The sequence below is a fragment of the Astyanax mexicanus genome, chromosome 10, assembly GCF_023375975.1.
Source record: "Astyanax mexicanus isolate ESR-SI-001 chromosome 10, AstMex3_surface, whole genome shotgun sequence".
Lineage (NCBI taxonomy): Eukaryota > Metazoa > Chordata > Actinopteri > Characiformes > Acestrorhamphidae > Astyanax > Astyanax mexicanus.
The window spans coordinates 5,627,501-5,649,136 of record NC_064417.1 but is presented as its reverse complement, the minus strand read 5'-3'; the positions used below and the strand labels follow the sequence as shown (position 1 = coordinate 5,649,136).

The following is a 21,636-nucleotide window of genomic DNA, read 5'->3' as shown; positions in this document are numbered from 1 at the left end:
CACACGCTTTTCAGGCTGCACTATCAGCAGGTTCTCACTTCACTGCTCTCTCTGTGTTTGTGCAGCGTTGTGGCAACCTGATCACACCGCTATAAGTGGCGTATGATGCTACAAACATTGCTTGTTGAACACAGCCGTGTTGAGCCCCAGCGCTTGTAAAACGAGAAGGGGGCGTCCAAGCAGCCGAGAGAGGGATAAAGAGAGAGGACAAATGAATAGCATCTCCTCTCACTCTCTCTCTTTCTTTCTTCCTCTCTCTCATGCACGCACTCTCTCTTTCTCTCTGCCACAGACAGCTTTGTAGTGGCTTGTGTTTTCACTGTGAGAGGCCCTCTGACGCAGGCCTGCTGGGAAGTGACGGGGTCTGAGCTAGTAGCCGCTGCCATGTCCCTATGTAGCTTATGATTTGACCAGAAACGGAAAAAATATATAAACTGTTTTTCTCCAGTGCCTGTATCTTGCTGAAGAACAGTATAAGCGGCCAAATTGTTCTTTTTTTATTATTATTATATTTATTAGACGCCTCTCAAAAAAACTTATTTTCATTTCTTCTTTTTTTTTTCTTTTTTTTAATAGAGCACATAGTTGAGCTGAGGCTGGCTAAGAAAAATAAACTTACAAAGAATTTTAGATTAAACATCTAGAAATTCTTAACAACTTCATTTGCTAACACTTCTTAAGCTGCTTTCACACAGAACAGGTTCTGTTTACCGTCTGAGGGCCAGTAGAAAGAAAAAATGAAATCACACTTTGTTTCTGGATTATTAGGTATTTTATAGATAAATTGTACTGTATTGTACTGTTTTTTTCTAGGTTTCAAGAAACTACCAAAGACACCCCTTGTTCTCATATTGGCTGCACTGAGATTCTTCATGTTGCGTGTTATATAAACTTAGTAAATCCCTGTGTAGCTTTTGCATAGTCAATGATTTTCTCACTCTGTGATGAAATAATTGGTCCTGTTAGAACTTGCCCTCAAAATTAGAACAGACTGAGGGTGTGGGTTTATGGACGTGAAGGCATTTAGATTTTCTTGATCCACTTTTCAGTGGTTGGTTTAGGGTTTAGAAACACGATTACATTTTCATGTTGTCTTGTGAGGATAAAATATACAAGCCATTCAAAATATATTTCGTTTTTGTATTAGTCTGGATTAATTTTTTCTCACATGTTGTGATGGTGATTGTAGATTATCTACAGAGGTATGAGGATGATTGAACTGCTGTCTGAGAATTGGTGTAACTGGTACCTTTAGGAATGCTCTTAACATGATTTTTACAACACCAAAGGCTTTCAGCTTTCTGATAGTATGCTAAATTATTGACTAAACTGAAAGCAGAACAAAACAGAAAATAACTCCTAAATCCACAGCAGTATCAGAAATGGTACATATTGTGTATATTGCTTGCTGCCAAACAATAGCATTTGCACTATGAGATCCCAATATGTGTACATGACATACTGATGTTTGTCAAGCCACTACTTTTCAGATGATAACTGAATGTTAAACCTAGAAGAATAAGTAGGACCAAGAACACTTTAATCAGTGTATTATTAAATATAAAAATAAAACAAGTAAACAAAATAAATAATGCCTTAAATAGACTTGCCATAAAATAAAATGCCTTAAATAGACTTGATTCTTCAAAATACTGCGTAAATCTCCAAAATGGTAACTGTCTTAAATTTTAGTAAAACTCTAAAAATATCTATATTTATACATTTATATATATAATGATGTAGCAAATATATAATGCAAGTATGTGCCAGGATTGTAATTTAATTGTTAACGTTTATGGCTCAACAGTAACTGTGTGGAAAGACTTTTTGCTACTCTTAGCTCTGTGTCAGGTGTGAAGTGTTGTCATCTGTTGTAGTCATGTTGGGAGCGGCTAGCATCTTGACTTGGCAAGTCAACAAAGCTTTGGATAAGCTTCACCCTGCTGAGAGCTGAGCCCCCCTGTAAGCTGCGTGCTCAAGAGGAGTATGTCCTGGCAGTGGGGGTCAGCAACAGAACAGCAAACGATGAACAGAAAGTTCATTTTTGACTCATAAAGCGAAATCATGTCAGCAGAGTTTTTAAATGGAGGTGCACTTGTGGTAAAAGGGTGGATACATGTTTTTTGGGTATTTTGGCTACATCTCCAGTGTTGTTTATTACAGAGCTTCTGGAGCAGTTAGTTATTGGCTAAGAAGAACTGATTCTTTTTTCTGAGTATTTTGCTGTATACAAATTTTAGCCGTTGTTTCACGATGAAGCTGAGCTTTGATAGTTGGGGCTTTTTCCTCTACAGTGACGTGGCGTTTGCTAGCAGCAGATTTGCACGGTGACCCTGTGACATTTTGAAATGTGATACCTATTATCTCTGTGCCTTTAAATGTACACTGTTCTGTTATTTTGGAAAGGATGATACTTGGTGGAATAACTTTTATCTCAAACTTAATCTTAGTTCAAAATGTGATTGTATGGCATCAGTAGCAAATCTGTCCTAGCTGGGCCTATAAATGCTTGATTGGTGATAAACCTGTTGACTGTGAAAGCAAAGGAAGTATTGCAATCTAGCAGAGACTTTCCTGGGAAACCTGTGCTGTGTGTGTGTGCCTGAGAAATGGCTGCTGAGAAGTATTGCAGCAATATTTCTATGAGATTGTGGTGGTATTTTTAATTAAATGTCCCGTACTAGTTAAATATTCGGACACAACTTCTCAATCAATATTTTTATTTATTTTTTCCTATATTGTAAAACAATACTGACATCACCCAGACTATGAAGAAACACATAAGGATTCATATTGTACCTTAAAAGTGTTTAACAAACCAAAATAAAGCCTTTTTCTGAGGCTGGTAACTCTGATAAACTTATCCTGTGCAACAGAGGAAACACTTAGCCTACCTTTCCTAGGGCGGTCCTGATGAGAGCCAGTTTCATTATCATGTTTTTAACAGTCTTTGTGACTGCACTTGTGTTTTCCTGTTTTGGTGAATAACCACAAACACTGACGTGATCTAACAACACTGCATGGTGTCACACTGCTCATCAGGTGATTGAGCGGTGAGGTAGTACGAGTGATGTCATGGCAGCACTCCTAAGATTTAAAAAAAACACCAAATGAGAGCTTGCACGACAATGTTGGGAAATATGTGGAGAAGACAGTGCAACCACTGTAGGAGGTGCAGAAATAGCAGTGAATAGCATGTGGGAACCTGCTTATTTAGGTCATTTTAATAATAAAATGTTATGAAAATATTTCAAACTTGTGTTAGGTGTTAATCAAAGCCAGAAAAGGGTCTGAGGAACAATAGATCACACCTAGATGCACACCTCTTATTATTTATTATTGTTATTTAGTCAAAAACCGCTGTACTGAGCTGTCTGGTACTGTGTGTATCTGTGCTACAGGTTAGCTTACTGAACCCAACACCATGGAAAAAAAATATATATTAATTGTTGCGTTCTGTCTGTCTACATGCTACATCATTGTCTTCTAATTGTTTATACATGTTTTTACAGACAGACTTCAGAAAGTTATGTGGTGAACACAATGTTAGCAATATGCTAATGCTAGCCAAGTGAAGTCTTCTGATTAGCTATGCTAAACATATTTTGGCAGATTGTCAGGCTCATGTTTTAACATTTACTGTCTTACTCTATGACTTAAACATGTTTGCAGTGTTTAGTAAACTAACTAAACATTGTATTTGATAATTTTTCTGTTTAGAAATAATTCAGAGTTTGAGGATATTGAAGCAGCGTAAACACAGGCCGTTTTTGCAAATCCCTGCCCCCGGTACTACCATATATTGCAGTAATGTTTTAACACATTATAACAGTCTGAGAAAAGTGGAAAAGGCCCATCCCTACCAAGCACTACATTTAAGATTATTTTCTCTTGTGAAAATGAAGTGAACATGTAGTGAAGAGCAGTAACCTTGGACTCGTATATTGTCATATTCCATATTTAACTGCCTACGTGTGGAAATTCATCTGGGCTTTGAACAAACACACTCCACATACATAGCATTGTATCACCAACAGAAAATATCTATAGTTATGTTTAGTGAGGCTCAGTATTAAGCCGTAGATATACTTGTCATGTCAAAATGCCTTTCTCAGGGCTTCAAAGATATTTTGGCTCACACCATTCTTGCCTCACACAAACCCTAGCCATTAGTGCCAACTGGAGATCACCTCCTGTTGTAATAGAGATATGAGGCTTTCCATCACCTCCTGTTGCAATGCAGACATACAATAGAAACGCTGAACTGTACTACACCGTGGCTGATTTTGTGTGTTGTTCAGTAAGTGTTTAGGAATGTACTTTGCTCAATTCACACTTTATGCTGACACCAAAGTATGTTTCTTGTTTAGCACTGATCATTTCGTAAGGGGAGTTTATATATGACTGGATAACTACCTAGCTATCAGTTATTTATTACTGCATTTTCAGTTTATCTTTAATCAGTTCTGATCTTTTGCTCAGATCAGATTTGGCAGTGAAGCGACATTCATCTGTCTGTAATGTGAGCGAATATCTTCCTGAAACTTAGCCTCTACAGATATCTTTTAATGAGTAAACTGGTGACTGGTTAAAATGTGAAATGTGTGTTCTCATAATGCTTAACATGCTATCTGGATATGATGTTATTTTAGTTATTTTAGGTTCGGCGTGGTAGTGTGTCTGATCAAAGATCACACATAAAGTAACTAAAATCTGAAATTTGGAAAGATTGGATATGACATGTCCACACAGTCTTGGAAAAAAAAATCTAATCACTTGCACAATGAAAAAAAAAAATCAGATTTGAGTTACTTATTTATTTTTTGTTTTAGCTGTTAATAAAGATAAATTATATTGATGCATTTTAGAGCCGTGTGAGAAATAAAATTTGTCTGAAATAAAAATTGAATGAGTGAGATTATATAAGGACATGTAATTTTGATATATATTCAGCAGATTTCTTGCTTTGGTAGAATGTGAATGTGGCATTATTCGGATCGCACAAAATGTTCCAGCACATTCATTTTAATTGATTAGTAATCAGTTTATCACAGCCTGCTTGAGCACAGCCTCTGAATATAATCTGCTTTCTTTTCCAGATTCGTTACATTTCTCAAACTCAAGGGCTGCCTGGAGAGCAGCTGCTGAATGTGGGAACGAAAACGTCTCGCTTCTTCCGCAAGGAGACCGACTCACCGTATGCAGCCTGGAGACTGAAGGCAAGTTTCTCTTCTTAGATTCAGACATCCCCCCCCCCCCCCCCCCACACACACACACACACACATTTTCAGTTGTAATCAGACTCTTAAAGGTTTGTCAGTGCACTGTTCTCACAGTGAAGTAATCCAGAATGGTCATCAGTTAGAGCACCAGAGTGTAGCTAATTGTAGCTCTATGGCTGCTGTAATGATTCTGAACTCATCTTGTTACATATTGGGTTTCTACAGACAACAGAGGAGCATGAGACGGAGACTGGAATGAAATCGAAGGAGGCCAGGAAGTACATCTTCAGCTGTCTGGACGACATTGGCCATGTAAGATATTACTGAAACAGCAACCATTGACCTCAGCGTGTGTAGTCCTTCTCACGTCAGCACCATAGAAATAAAACATGCTATTAATCAATATTTGAAAATCCGTTATTTTTTACTGTCATCAAACATCAGTTTCGCAAATGCTTCAACACCATGAGTGCCAGAATAAATGGTTTCCAAATCATGCAGGATGATTTCCACATAGGTTCGTTTTTAGTATATTAACAGACTAAGTAGAGATGGTGTCGGGAACAAATATGATATTTAGTCCACTGTGTGTCCTTCAGGTGAATCTGGTGCTGAATATGGAAGGCTGTGACCAGCTGGCAGAGAAAGCAGACAGGCGGGAGTTTGTGGATCTCCTGAAGATGATGTTGCTAATCGACGCTGAACAGCGGATCGCCCCCTTGGACGCCCTCAACCACCCTTTTGTCACTATGCAGCATTTACTGGACTTCCCCCACAGCAACCAGTATGTGTTTATAGCTTTCAGATTTGGATCCTACCACCCACTTTTATTTTTATTTATTTTTTAACCTTAAACCCTGAGGGTCCATATGTGGACAGAAATAGAATTTTTTTTTTTTTTTTTTTTTTACTAGATCCAGTTTCTCCTGCAGGCTGAATTTAGAATTTGTCCATTCTCTCTTCCACAGTGTGCAGTCTTGTTTCCACATCATGGATGTCTGTCACTCCAGGGGCAGCACGTACGACACAGTCAACCGTAACAAGGCTCCGCCCCCTCTCATGAAACCAGTAACCCTATCCAGTGCCCCCAACATCACTGTTGCCTTCAACAAAATGCACTCCATGCACTCACAGGTAGCACACAGATTTACAGTTACCTTTACTGAACTTTGGTTTAGTTCTGCTTAATGCAGACTCTTCTGGTCCAGGCTTATTACATGCACTGATAATCTACTTCTGCAGAGGTTTACAGTGTGTGTGAGTTCCTGTTAATGTGTGACTTGCTTATGTAAATATTGACATAAATCTTCATGATTGATATTGGCCTCCATTACTGCCAGCCTTGGCTGTATCACTCTGTTCCTTTGGCTTTATTACCTGGAAACTCCTATTGACGCTGTAACCTAACCTGTGTTAACCTCTTCTGTTTCCCTGCCTCTCTTTAGGCTCTGCCCCCACCTGCTCCACCCGTGGTGCATCCTGGCATTCCCCTCCAGACCGGAAGTGGTCAGTTTGGCTGCACAGACTCTTTTCAACAAGCACTCATTCTTTGCCCCCAGACTATTCAAGGTGCTGCCCCCAAATATGGTGCTCTTTTCTGTTTCTACAAAACTACATATATAATATACATTCTGTATATTCAGTGTTTTTGTATTGAAGATAAATACTTATGCAAATAAAATTCTGTGCAGGAATTGGGTCGAACCCAACCCAGCCCTCGGGCTATTCTGTCCGGATGGAGAACACTCTATCACTGGTGACCCAAGCCCCAGCCATCCAGCCCTTACCCCTGCGACCTGGAGTCATAGCACAGGTACTGCATCCTTTGTAACCACAGTCAGTTTCTCCTAAACATAAAGGTGAAGCACAGTCCTAAGCTGGACAGTCCAAGCCATTAATTATAAGTAAGATTATGATTGATTTTTGTAAAGAGTGGGTTGCTGAGTTTAAGCACTTTAATAGAAGGCATAGTGTAGCTGCAAATATTGCAGTATTGCAAACGTGTGTGCATGTGTGAGCAAGCATGTGTGAGAGAGTGATTGAGAGCCTTAATGCGATAGCGAGAGCATTCTCACTACATGCATGCAGCTAGAGTAACAAAGTAACGTACCTTTTTTATATATATATAAATCAGTGATCCAGATCTTTTCTAACAGATTTAAAAAAAATATGTGATCGGACCCAAATCCCGGTGAGCAATTCTTTTTCTGATTTCTGTTTTTGTGTTCTGTGTCTTCACAGCAGCCGTGGTCCAACAGAACTCCACAGATCCTGGTCCCAGCGTGGCAGCAAGTGGCCCCTCCCACAACTACACTTCCCTCAGACACTGTCCCACAGAGGAGAGGGGACTGGGGGTAAGACGCTCCATCTTAGCCTTTAGTGTACATGAGGTTTACAGTATTTCTACAGTTTCTGTGTTACTGAATGTACCAGTCAGTAATTCATGAATCCATCAACTTTCTTGATTCTTGATCATACTAATGGTGGTTGATGGGGTAATGTACAGTAGTGCTTGCCCTGCTGCTTTTTCTGCTTGATCAGCCAGATATCAGACTGTTGTATCAAACTGTAAGATGTAACGTCTTTCATAGCTAGAATGAATCCACTATGATCAAATCCTGAGCATTACAGTTATGTCTCTCAGTGTGAAGTGTAAAGTACACGAAGAAAGTTGATGCATTCGTGGATTACTAACTGTGTTAACCTAGCTCTTTATTTATTGTAACCTGTAACAGGTAACCTCTGTTTTACATCATTGTTTTAAGTCATTGAAGCAACAGATAAGGGTGTTGCAAATCCCACCTCTACTGTATATTTTATTCACTATTGAACACTTCTTATTGTTGTTAACTAGTTTTAATGGACTGTAGTGTGGTAGTGTGCTGTTCGGGACACAGGCTGTTTTCAGTGTATACATTTAACGTGGCATTTAGCCAAACTGAAGGAAACCCTGTTTAATGCTACAACTGACAGAACTTTAACACTTAAGACTTAGTTTTGCACATCCAAAATCCCTGTTGTTCAGTTCTAGTGACCTGCTGATGGTGTTTCTTTGTTTTTGTTTTTGTCTGTAGAAAAGTGCGCCCACATAGCAGTCATTACGGTTCCATGATCCCCCAACCACTCATGCCCAATCAAATGGCTGTGTCAGCGCACCAGTCCATAAACATCGGCATCGCTCATGTCGTGTGGCCCCAGACTGCACCCAGTAAGATCAGCAAGCCCAGTCATAACAGGTGAGCAGTCCACCAGCACAGCCATAACTTACATTTCAAACATTAATTCTGAGAATGAGAGTGAGCTATTGGTTGCCTTGTTCTGAATATAAGGGTTGAATATGTTTTGTTTTTCAGGAGTGTGAATGTTTCACATTATACTGACACACAGCACTCAGTGTGTCTCTCGCCAAAGACCCGGGACAGGCTGCGGAACCCAGTGGCGGCGGGGCATTGTCCTCGGGGAAGGGAGGTGGAGCCTCGGGCAGCACAGGAACCAGAGCGGATAGAGGAGACGGAGGACGTGAGCTGCTGTAAAGCAGGGAAGCGTTCTGATGAGCAGCTTTCAGTATCTAATCAGCAGCGGGAATCCATAGTTATTGGTGAATCTCCAAGCCCGGCAGTCAGCGCCATTAGCATAAGCAGCGACACAGATGAAGAGGAGGAAGTGACACAGAGATGTTCACCCCACACGTGAGTTCAACAAAAACATTGTCATTGTTGTAGATGTTGTAGATTTATTTGACCCCAACAAACTTTAGCACAGAAACACTTTTTTTTTTTTAGCCATTTAGTTTATAAATAATAATGTGTGTGTGTGTGTGTGTCTCTCTCTCTGCAGGTGCAAGGGCAGTCCAGAGTGTGAGGCATGTAAAGGATCTCTCAATATGGAGCGCGTATGTTCTCTCAGCAGCCCAGACAGCAGCCTGAGCACCAGTTCTTCAGCATCAGCTCAGTCCAGCCCATCACCCTGCAAGAGACCAAACAGGTAACACATACACACCACTTGCTTTAGGTCACACACGACATTAAGTGCATTAATATGATCACTTTAGCCCTATCCGGACGGGATTAGTTTCTCAGGGTGTCCTGGGCTAATTTTTTATGGGGGGGTCCTTTGTGATTTTTATTTTATTTTTTTCTCGTCTGGTTTGACTACGTACGTGTTTTTCTTAGATGTCCTCTGAGAAAATTACAGCAGAATTACCTACTGTTTTTCGCTGAACTCTGTGGTCCTCCGGTAATTTTAGTCCTGTCCGGACGCACATCTCCGAGCACATCTTTTGCCTTTAATAAAATAGCAATCTGTCCACTGCCGCGCACCTTAATTACACTTTGGCTTTGAGATTTGAAACTTTGAGATCCTTTGAGATCCACGTAAACACAAGTGGAGAGTGGAAATGGTCAAGAAAGCCTACAAACTCACTGGTCCTCCTGTTTTTTCCATTTCAGTGCGGAAGCAAGAGTTTTATCACCGCGTAAAAGTGTGAAATATTTTTCACAGACGTCCCCCTGAAAATCTAATCCTGTCCAGATAGTGCTTTTGTCTTAAAAAAAAATATATGTTCTAACCATATCTTTTATGTCTGCAGCATGTCTGAGGACGACGGTCATGAGAGCGGCTGTGACACCATTGATGGTTCCCCAGCATCGGACACATCTCTGGGGCCAAACAACAGCCCATTCCCGGAGAGACTGTTCATTAACAACAACCAGAACCAGGAGGCCCAAGTACAGAGAACTGAACCGCAAGCAGAGCTGAACAAGCCTGCCGTGAGGACCATGGTGGTACCTCCCCTGAGAGTGATCAACAATAACAACTATCAGCAACACATTCACCAGCAACCCAGTGGAGAATACCACCACACCAGCACAGGTACTTTTCCAGTAGATGCTCACCAGCACCTTCTCAGAACAGCAGACACATTCCTTTTAAATGCTCTCAAGCCCACATACCCACACCGTGTGACCCACCAATCTAGATACCACCCCAAAACTGCTCACTAGACCAGGTAACTTCACCATAAGCAATCACTTGATCAAAGACCATCTCAATTTACAATTACCAGACCTGATAAACGTCTTTAAACACTTAACAGTGCAGATGCTGCCTACCAGTCTAGTACCCTCCCTATTTAACACTCGCCAACCCACATACCCTCCCCATAAGCACTTCAAGTACTGTCCCATTAAGCATTCACTGGTCCAGATACCACTTACATAATCATACCAGCTTAGCCCCTATATTTATTTTATTTTAAACAAAAATTATAGTATTAAAACAGTGTTATGGAAATACTGTGTTGTTTCCACTTCAGTCCAGTTTCTATGTGGTTACAATGAGCTTTCAACCCAGATGCTCTTTTCTGCTGTGTGGTGCTGCAGCAGTGCGTCTGAGAGTGTGCATGTGGTCACAGCTCAAATGTCTGCTTTGCAGGTCATAGGGGAGAGGCAGGAAGTTACCACAGAGGCTATCACAGGTGATTATGGGTATTGCGTGCACTGTGACCCCTGTGTCGTGTGCGCTGCATCCCAGCATTGAGTGAAAAGCCTTTGGGTTTGTGCTTCTCACTGCTCATCTCCTTCCCTCGTATCTCCAGCTCTCTGTTCTTATCCCTCTCTCCGTTCCAGTCAGTGTGTGCCGGTTGCCCTTTCTGAAACACGCTCCTCTCTCAGAGAGCAGATTTCTCCTGTTGTTCACACTCGGGTCATGCATGCTATCAGACAAACAATGTGTTTGTCTCTTCTGACGTGCTCTTGTGGTTTGTGACCTGGACAGTTTGTGGTCGGCTGTTTAGGCTGGAGAGTGTATGTACAGTCTGATGATATTTCAGGCCTTTTTTAATCTTGAAATCTTAAAATCTTGAAATAAAGATTGTTGATTGTTGTCAGGTGAAATTTGGTACAGAATCATTCTGTTAAGATCATTTTTTTTTATTAATATTTGCTGACTCTGTGCGAGTTCCTCTGTGTAGGAACTGTGAAAGAGTCAGGAAATATTTTAATATGCAAAAATGAAATTTCTTTAAAGCTGTCAGAGGATTTGTTGTCTATTACCAGTTTACTTCGGTTGTGCCTTCCCCTCTCCAGTTTCTTCTGTTAGTATTAAGCTTATTGTTTGTCCATTGATTAGTTATTATTTTTATTTATTTATTTATTTTTTTTCTCCATCTCTCTATCTTTCTATTTAGTCTTAGAGTCATCATGCCAGTCTCGCGGGCGCTGCGGCCCAGGACGGCTGAGCCTGCACTCCACCCCAACTCTGCCCCGCCAGCAGAAGATCAACTCCACATTCCAGCAGCAGCCGCTGGGCTTTGGCCAGGTTTGTTCTCTTCTTTCTTTCATTCTTTCATTCTTTCTTTCTTTCTTTCCATCACTGCAGAGTAAGAAATTAACAGAAATTAAGTCTTCACTCAATTTCCAATTGTATTACCTTTTATTGAACTGCAAATATTAAACTCTTGAATCTCAACATGCCTGATGCCAGTGCCATGCATGATCAGTTTTTTTGCTCAATTATATTTATATAATTATATTCTATGTTGAGTGCACATATTTATTTTTTTGGAATAGTTGCAGCAACAGAATAATGTTTTTAAAAAAAAATCCACCATAAACTAACGAGACAAAAACGGATGCAAATAGAAGGGCCCTTACAGTCCCTTGAAAAAAACATTGCTAGAGCTTTTTAAAGAACTGATGCATCCTTAAAAAAGACAGGATGGCAGGATTTGATTGAAATTTGCACTAAAATCCACTGTTTGTTTATGCTTTTGTCTTGATTATGTAATTTGTCTTTGAACTTTTTTCACTGAAGTTTTTGTTTTCTAATCTTCTACGTTTTCTCTCTTGTCTCTCTGTGCATCTCGTAGGTCCAGCACTACGCCTCCTGTCACAAGGAGTGGAACGGCAACTACAGTCAGCCACCGCGCCGTCCGCAAGCCTTCATCCCCCCCACAGTTCACGCCCACCCCTTCCCACCGCTGCAGCCCCATGGCAGCCCCACACACTCTGCCGGCCCTCCGCACCCAACCGCCCTTCTGTCCTACCCACCCTCCGGCCCACCCGTGGCCCACCTGCTCCCCTCACCCTGCCCGGCTCCCCCCCAGCCCCCACGTCCTGTCCTGCAGCCCGCCTACAGCCTGGTGCCGCAGGGCCTCAGCGTGGGCATCGACCCACGCCTACTGCCGTCGCCCACCCTGCACCCACCCGCGCACTTCAAGGCCCTGTTCCAACCGCATTCGTACGTAGCCTCACCCGCTTACGCAGGGTTCCCCCTCAGCCCCACCAAACTCCCCCAGTACCCGTACATCTGAGCTGCCGGAGCCCGAGGAGCATGTGCAGCCGCCACTGATATATGTATATGTATACACACACACGCTCACAAACGCGCACACATTTGGGTGGGTGGGTGTGTGTGTGAGAAATAGCTATTTTTTCTATATTGCCTTCTCTAACGTGTGCTAGATATATTTGACTGACTTTCTGGTGAAGCCATCCCAGTATCCAGTGGTAGGGCCCACACTCTTGCGTGCACACGGCTCCCCCTTGTGGTGTACTGGTGTTTTTTCCGCGTCTGTATTTTTGTAGTAGGCTCGCACCCCCCTCTTTCCTCCAGTGTTAACTCTGTGGTCACATGTTTAATAAGGTTACTACGCTCGCTCTGCATGTCTCTGCATGGGGGGAAACAAAAGCAAAGCAAGGGAAGGGAAGGATTTCGCTCTTTCTCTCTCCGGTGTGTTAAGAGTGCCGCATCGTAACCTGACCTGATTCCACAACATAAAAAGTGCCTTAAAAAGAAATCCATGTCTGTGCAAGGTGCGATTCCCCTTGCATTCGCATGAATTGAACTGGACTGCAGCACTTGAAGTCTCAAAAGTTGTTCTTTGTGATTAGGGCTGTCCTTTTTGACGGATTACATTTTTCGGTAGTTTCGGTAGTCGTCTGTGTCGTGCAAAAATGATTGCATCACAGTCTTTCTTTGTATTTCGCCCTTGTTGCAGAGTGGCTTAGCATTAAGATTAGCATAAGAATGCGCCGTGTCTGTTTGTGTTCGTCATCTGAACCCAAAAAAAATTAAAAACAGCATCCGGCTCGGATTGTCTGGATTGTGCACAGGACTCCAGAGGACTCCTACTAATCAAAGGCTGTAACCTGGACTCATCCCAACATCACACCTGATACTTAAAACCTGAAACATCCCAGTCTTCACCTCAGTTCCTCCCTCCTCTTCTGTTCCTTCCCTGTCCTCCTTCAACTCAGTAAAGAAGACTTCTGGTTTCTGTGATGGACAATGAGACAGCGGGAGTTCGATATCCATCTATATTCTCACAATTTTGCCTCCTGTTTGTTTTGTTTTGTATGAATTGAAACAGCCCTGAGTCCTCAGTCTATGGTATGATATAGTATAGTATAGTAGGGTATTGTTTGATATGGTATGTTCATGCATCACTGGTTCATGAATTTTAGTTTGTCAGATGGTTTAGAGAGAGTGATGCATGGTTGACTTTGTTTAGTGTCTGTTTCGCGTCTGTTATAGAAGGAGGTAGCAGAATTGAACTTTTACAGGATTGCAGGCACGCTTTCTTTGCTGTAGCAGAGGCTCTCCCCGTATGAACTGTACAGAAGAAAAGTTTCAGAATAATTTCATAATTTGATAATCACTTAATACTAACAGTATTTACACTGTTTAACAACTGCAATACAATCCTAAGTTTTTGGGTGTATTTTATTGCTTTATTTCCTCTATTCTTATTAATTAGTGAGTTTTTATTTTAAAAGAATTAGATGTGTGTTTTGGTATTGGCATTAATCTGCAGATAGCTCTTTAAATCCATTTTTTTCATGGTTTTATGGTTTCACGTTAGCTTCTTCAGAACTTTCAGTATTCATTGTCCCAGCTATCTATATATCTATCTATTGATCGATCTGTCATTGCTGGAGTATTTTTAGTGCTTTCCGAGGTGCGTGTTGAGTTGGTTTGTGTGCAATTATTTTCCCACCCCCCTCTCCTTCATCTAAGCATGTGACGAGATTCATATCCCTTTCATTCTCCTTCATTTTGTATTAAATTGTTTGATCAATGAGCTTTTCGATGCTGGCTGTTTTAATTTGATACATTCCGTCAGGGAGAAATGATAATGTTCGATTTCTGTGTGCTTTTTCTTGTGTCCGCATCAAGTTTGTAGGTGCATTTATTTCTTTGCTAGCATTATAAAGATATAATTGCTTTTGCTACACCAAAGACAGTCTTTGATTTCTTAAGCGAAGTAGCTACTGTTCATAGACCTTGAGCATATTGTAGTTGGGGATGTATTAAACAAACACAGAAAAAAGTATATACTATATATAAAGGTTGAGGTTGATGTTTAGCTTTTTTGGCAATGATTGGTTTCATTTATTCTTGAATGTACCATAGATAAGCTGCTATTCACTGATTGCCACTTCATAATAGCTGTGAGGTTCAAGTGATTTAACTTTGTTCTTAGCCTTCTTGTTTTTGTACGTGTCTGATGACGTTAATATAGACGTGAGGTGTGCGTTGATTTTTGTTTTTCCCTTTTGGTTTTACTCTACTGACCGGCATCTAAAGCAAGCATTTTAATGCCTATGTATATTTTGCTTTTCAGTTTGAAGTGTCATTGTAACTACTGTATTGCTTATGGAAGTTATGGAAGTTTTGGTTTGTTGTGTTTTGGGGTGTTCTCTCTCTCTTACTTTCTTTCTTTCTTATTTTTTTTTTTATTTTAATAAGTTTTTCTTTCCCCCTCTTTGTATTTGTGAATGAAATGTATTGTTATCGTAATCTTGGGGCTCATCATTGCATATTAAATGCATATTGGTGTATCGGAGTGCGTATCGATATTAGCGTTTTGTTAAGACGTAGCTTGCAGGATAGATTTAACTAACTTGTGGCCGTTACAGATTGACTTGCGATTACATAAGTGTACCGTTTAGATAAAATCTACATTATTGTTTTTTTTTATTTTTTTTATTATTATTATTTCTTTTTGTCATCAACATTTCATGTTGATGTTGTTTGGGTGAGCTGAGGATGTACGTGGTGTATTTTTCAGGCTAGCTCCTGTGCTTTTCATCTTGTTTTGATAAATTGCAGTGCTTTAGACATTATCCGTAATCATTTATTGTTTCGTTTTGTTTTTTTTTTCCACATTTTCTTGTCTTATACAAAGAATCAATGTTTATAGATCACTTTGTCGGGTGTACTAATTCGGCAAACTTGAGGAATGACGTGAGGAAAAATAATAAGACACAAGTAACTGTTGGAGACATCATGAGTGAATTCCCAAATGATGAAGACTGTTGGATGGCCAGCAAAGAAGATAAAAGGCCACCTTCTGATTGCCCTCGATCATTTTGATGTTTATTAGTGTGAAAATATTCACACGTCATACGTTTTCCTGCTCTGTAATGAGAGCAGTGCTTAACTAGTGCCTTTCAGATGTGCTTCAAACCTTTATGTCCTACAAACACACACACACGCACACAAACCACACACACGCGCACGCACACACATACAAAAACCACACACACACACCCGCTGTTTTCCTATGTGATCTATTTCTCCCTTTTTTATCCCAAACTACACATTGGTTTGTTGCATAAGAGATGTTGAGTCTTATTTCAGGATTAAATGCAGTGGATGCTGTAATTATTATTATTATTATTATTATTATTATTATTATAAGTATTGCCACTTTATCCCTCATAGGACTAACACACAGTACTGTACAGAGGTTTTAGGCACCGAATTATGTTGTTTATCTCGGCAGTAAGAGAGATTTTACTGTAAAAACTCCAGATCACATTAGAACAGATACAGGTAAACATGAATACAGTTACAAGCAACACGAATTTCTCATTTTGAAGAAAGTATTTAAGATCTTGTGAGCTAGATTAAAGAACAAAGCTTGGTTCCAGACTTCCAGTATGTGGATGTGTTCAATTCCTTTACAAACTCGCCTGATTCACCATCATTAAACAATGATTTACTGATTAATTTTTTTTTAATGAACACAGTGATAAAAATACACAAATGTTGTATTAATATTATTGGTGTTTATTTTATTAATAGTGTTTTGTAGAGTTAATAAACACTTGCTGCCCAGATAAGCAGCTTTATCAGTTCTAATTCACACAGGTACCTAAAACATCCGTACAGTACTGTATGCGTATGGTGTAAATCTGTTGCTATCATGGAAAAAATCTTGTATTTTCATTTTGGATTTATAATTTTTGCCACAATGTAAGTTTAGCAGTTTCTTTAAAAAATAATTTAAACTTCATTTAAATTAATGTTTTTAACAAGTTAAGATTGTTTCCTTCTCCTATGAAGTTATCATTTTGGAGATACAAGATTTTGTTTTTGTGTGAGAGCGACAATAAGTTTGTATGTATTTGATTCTCTGGACCTCTCCTTAGTGTTGTGAAATCTATTATGCACTGGCTTCCAATAGATTTGTGTGTCTGTGTTTGGTGTGGGGGTTTGTTTTTGTTATTGGTCTTTGGTAGTGTTGCAGTGTCACTTAATGGCAGTAATGAGCCAAACATGCAATGCAGTCCCTCCCTCCCCAAATTAAGTCACATTCACATGAGATTTCTCTTTTCTCCTCTTTTGTTTGAAATCTCTAAATGAAAGTGAGAAAAAAAAACATATTTAAATTGCTTTTGGTTGTTTACGTGTGTGTGTGTGTGTGTGCACGTGTGTGTTTTTCTTTTAAATAGGTAATCTAAAAACTACAGAACTCCAATAATGAAATGCTATCAGGGATCATTACCATTATTCTAACCATGGTCCTCTTTCTGTCTCATTTGGGAAGCTTTACATGCATACACTGTGATTGTAAACATCAGCGTACAGTTGATCACCAAGTCCCGTCACTTTTAAAGGCACCGAAATGAACTGCGCCCTCTCTCTCTTTCTCTCTCTCTCTTCACACGGGGCACTAATGTTAATCGCTTTAAAAAACGTCATGCAGTTGCAGATTTGGTCCAAAAATACAAAGAAACTAAAACAAGGCAAAAAAAGTGGTTCTGGTGCCGAAAATCCCTCATTTCACTTTTTTACTTGTAGATAAAAACTATTATTAAGCATGTAGCACTAGAGACAAGTACAAAACGAAGTACATGGATATATTGTACAGTTGTATGCATTGCATCAGATGATTAAATCTTTTGAAAGTTTGTCTTTTGACCAGATCAACCAAACCCAACTGGAGATAACCTGAAATCCAGCAGATACAAATACATATTGTTGGCGACCATAGAGGAATTTAACCAATCAAATTATTCTATCTGTAAAAAAAAAACAAAATAAAATGTATTGGACTGTATTGTGTTATAATTATTATACCAAACAATATATCTCGTCTGAGTTGGTTCTGGCTTGTTTTAATTTGTGTGTTATTTGTCTTTTCTTTGATTTGACTGATTTATATATTGTTTTCTTATAGAGATTTGTGTGTACAGAAATTCAGGGTCTTTGTCATTTGTGCTACTGTATGACAGTTTCTCCCCTCTGGTTTGGGTTTGATTGCTTTAGAACTATTAACTTTACCTGCAGATTATATTTTATTAGAAGTTTAGTAGAGATCTCACTGCAATTTATCAGATAATAGACTTCAGATTAAAATAGACTTGATTTATGAAATATGAACTGTTACTGTTTTAATATGTGTAGATTTTTGTGGCTTTCGATTTTCGTTTGCTTCTGATTTATTTTTAATGCTACATTAGTTTGCCATGTAGCCATTGCACTGTGCAATATTCAGTATATGAGGACTTGGAAACGTTTTGTTTTTCCTTTCTTTTTTTTCTTTCTTTTTCTTAAGGTGTAATGTCTCTTACAGTTTTCGGTCGTTATTTCTCTCTAGTTCTCAGTGATTTATATGTGACCAAGCCTTATGTACTTTGTCACAAAAAAGCGGGTTTTCCTGGTGACTATTTGGTGAGTGTCAAATGAAAGAAATTATGGTGTATTGTCGAAATTCACTTTGAATTAAAATATATATTGCTGCAGGCATGTGCTGTGTGTCTTTCTGCTTCATTTCTCATTATATCTGTATAGAGAGCAATGGATGCTAAACTGAAATTTTAACATCATCCCTATGGCTACGGAATAGGTGCCCAAACAAAAAGGTAAATGGTGTTATTGCATAGTTTTCCTCTGAACAGTTACTCTGCATATATATTCAACATTTATACACTGTTTAATGATCTGCTAAACTCTTATCGAGCTCACTTTGAGTAATGGTATCTTAATCAAAATGTTGAATTTCACACAACCTATTAACTGTCAGCAAAGATAAGAAAGATAAAGGTAACTTTATAACAATACCAGATAATTTTTTGAGAGCATATTATGCTTTTAAAAATGTGTTCCAGATTTGGTAAACACTAGAGGGCACTCCCAAGTAAGTCCAAAATGAAAAATGGTTCATATGGAGCATTTAAGCAAAATCATAAATTATAAATGTTATATAATTTTTATTCTGAATTTTTTAATGTAATTTTTTCAACACAGAACAACATCAAGCTTTTGAACTCCAGTTATAAGCCTTTTAAACTGGGGGCTCTGATGTGCTCACTATTAATTGTCTCTAAACATACCAAAATAAATATACTGGCTCAAATGGCAGACAGAACAATGGTCTATTTGTAAACTGATTTAATCATGTGACTCCTCTAATGGTTGGTAGTAGATGTGTATTTCACAAACTGTGGGAAATCATTTCTATTAGCTAGCTCAGTCTTAAGTTCAGCAGTTTACCCCCCAAATCCACAGGTAAAAAGAGCCTTTTGGTTTTGGCAAAAAGTGTAAAAATAATATTTGTCTGATGCTTTGCTTATGACATTTTTTTAACAACAGGGCAAATAGTACTACAGTGTAAAATGGACTTTTGGTTTAGTAAAACATGATAAAAAAGTACTTACCTTTGATGAATAGCACACCTCCGTTCCCCCACAGTTTGTCCAAACACCCTTCAGACTGAGTGACTTGGGGCATAATTTGCCCTGATAAATGATTTTTTCCACCATTATCCAGCTCAAGGTACCTCCAAACCTCCTTGCTAGAATCCGAAGAGCCCTGACATTTAAAATGAGGCATTAATGACTTAAAAAGTAAGAAGAACCTTAGTAAAAATTACTGTTTACATCCCGTAACGCTAGATTCAGCTCTGTGCGCCGCCATATTTTCATTGATAACGTCATAGACTTATATATACATACATAGATTCCTCAGCCTGCCTCCTGGCACCAGCTGCTATGCTATGGGGTGTCTATGTGTTTATATGTCTATGAAAGGAAAAAATGCAGAATTATTCTGCAAACAAAAAGTTTTAAACAAATCAGAATATATTTTCCACTTTAGATTCTTCTAAGCAGCACATGTATCTTTGAGGACAGATCTGCACACTCTTGGTATTTTAATCTCAGTGTCTTCATGAGGGAGATTCATCTGAAATACTTTTCTCAGCGTCTTGAAGAAAGGAGTTCCTGGAGGTGCTGAGAAAAATACTAATGCATCTAAAAAAAAGAAAATAGAATAACATTTTTTGAGTAATTCAGTTCAAAATGTGTAACTCATATTATATAGATGTATTTCACACAGAGTGATCTAATTTAAGCTGTTATTTCTTTTATTGTTGATTATGGCTTACAGCCAATGTAAAACAGAATATCAGTGTCTCAAAAAATTTAAATATTGTGTAAGACCAATTGGTACTTTTGGCAGTGTGGGAAGTGTGCAAAGTCCTGCTGGAAAATGAAATCTGCATGTCCGTAAAAGTTGTCAGCAGAGGACAGCATGAAGTGCTGTAAGATTTAATGAGAAAACACAGTGGATCAACACCAGCAGATGACATGTCTCTCCAAACCATCACTGATTGGTGGAAACTTCACACTAGACCTCGAGCAGCTTGAACTGTGTGTCTCCACTCTTCCTCCAGACTCTGCTCCCTTGAAATTTTCTAAATGAAATGTAAAATGTACTGATGATCAGTGATGGTTTGGAGAGACATGTCTGTCATCTGCTGGTGTTGATCCACTGTGTTTTATTATCAAGTCTAAAGTCAGTGCTACTTTCAAATGATCCATTCACCAACCAGGGTAGTGCATGTGTGTTTGTGTGTGTTTTTAATATAAAAAAATAAAATAAATATCCTAAGCTCAACAGAAGGATCATCAACTTAGGCAAAAATTAGCTTTTTATGGCTACTATAAAATTGGTTAAAAGCTGTTTTATTATAAGGGGTTGAAAAATGATAATGTGAAGTTGAGTTATGAATTGTATTATAGTTTAGGGGTAAAAAGATGCACAACTGTATTATATAACATCCATAAGCTGACCTTAGGGGGAGGAAATATAATATAATAAGTGCCCATAATAGGATATACTGTTTAATGAATTATAATGCTTTTTCCAGGCATTCTTTCCCCTTGTGGTCTCTTAATTACACGGCCTCTTGAAAAACGGTGAAACGGCGCCCTCGTGTGGAGGACTCTGAAAGCGCTCTCCTTATGACACACGTCTGTGCTGGTCTGGTTATGTAATTGCCCTGATTATTTTAGGCCTTTCTGTACTGGATGAATGTGTCTTAAGCCTTCTATTATCCCTCTTAAACGCGGTTTAAGCCCACTTGCTTCTTCACGAGCTGCCAGTGGAGCTGAGTACTGTCCTGCATTATAATGAATAATAATGAGAGACAGAAGCTAAAAAAAAACTATTGGAGTAAATAAGAGGGCATTGGTTTGTGTAGCCTCTGTATGAGTGGTGTGTGTGTGTGTGTGTGTGTGTGTGTGTGTGTGTAATATGTGTATTGTGTGTTTACATTCAAAGACATATTTCCAGCACACATATAATGCCCATGTGAGGCCTGATTGGAACCAGTTTTGGCTGTGGTATTCATTTTGGCCTCAGAAATGTCAAAAGAATGTCATCGATGAAACCAGAAGAATATTATGCCATTTAATTACATTTAATTGCAATAAAAAATATAACTGTAATTCTAAGACAATCTAAAGCCACTGTTGTAATGGTACAAAATAAAATATCATATTAATGCATTAATATCGTTTTATAGAGCAGTAAACCTTTTTTAACATTTCATTTTTCATTATGTGTGTATTAAGGCTTTGTTGTTGATGCATTTATAATTGCATGTGCGCCTACAACCTATTGCATAAGGTTCACTTGTGTATGTAAACAAACAATAATAATAATGCAAATAAAAGTACACCCTTCAAAGAACAATGAACTATTAGTTTTATTAAATAATCAAGTATTGGATTTAATCCTTTATTCTCAACCGTACTATAATTCCAGCAAAATATGATATTCTTAAAATTAAATGTACTCAAAAACGTATTTCTTTTATAAATTCAGATCAGAAAATATA

The 21,636-nt window shown here is 38.9% G+C and overlaps 1 protein-coding gene and 1 long non-coding RNA gene across 5 annotated transcripts in view; one reads left to right on the top strand and one right to left on the bottom strand.

Annotated features, from left to right (window-relative positions):
* Positions 1-12,676, top strand: part of hipk3a (homeodomain interacting protein kinase 3a) — a 42,726-nt gene extending 30,050 nt beyond the window's left edge. The window contains exons 4-16 of one of the 4 annotated variants that reach the window (XM_007228324.4): positions 5,100-5,219; positions 5,448-5,534; positions 5,822-6,006; positions 6,191-6,356; positions 6,668-6,809; positions 6,914-7,035; positions 7,467-7,576; positions 8,297-8,458; positions 8,576-8,911; positions 9,060-9,206; positions 9,811-10,094; positions 11,410-11,540; positions 12,091-12,676. In XM_007228324.4, coding sequence (XP_007228386.3) covers positions 5,100-5,219; positions 5,448-5,534; positions 5,822-6,006; positions 6,191-6,356; positions 6,668-6,809; positions 6,914-7,035; positions 7,467-7,576; positions 8,297-8,458; positions 8,576-8,911; positions 9,060-9,206; positions 9,811-10,094; positions 11,410-11,540; positions 12,091-12,534 — 2,436 coding nt within the window. In that variant the 3' untranslated portion in view covers positions 12,535-12,676. Of the gene's footprint in view, positions 1-5,099; positions 5,220-5,447; positions 5,535-5,821; positions 6,007-6,190; positions 6,357-6,667; positions 6,810-6,913; positions 7,036-7,463; positions 7,577-8,296; positions 8,459-8,575; positions 8,912-9,059; positions 9,207-9,810; positions 10,095-11,409; positions 11,541-12,090 lie in introns of all 4 variants that reach the window. The other 3 variants (XM_007228323.4, XM_015601588.3, XM_007228325.4) reach the window with 3 other exon arrangements.
* The window catches only part of LOC125804712 (uncharacterized), a 162,574-nt gene that overhangs the window by 100,722 nt on the left and 40,216 nt on the right, over positions 1-21,636 (bottom strand). The gene's annotated exons all lie outside the window — the stretch shown is intronic.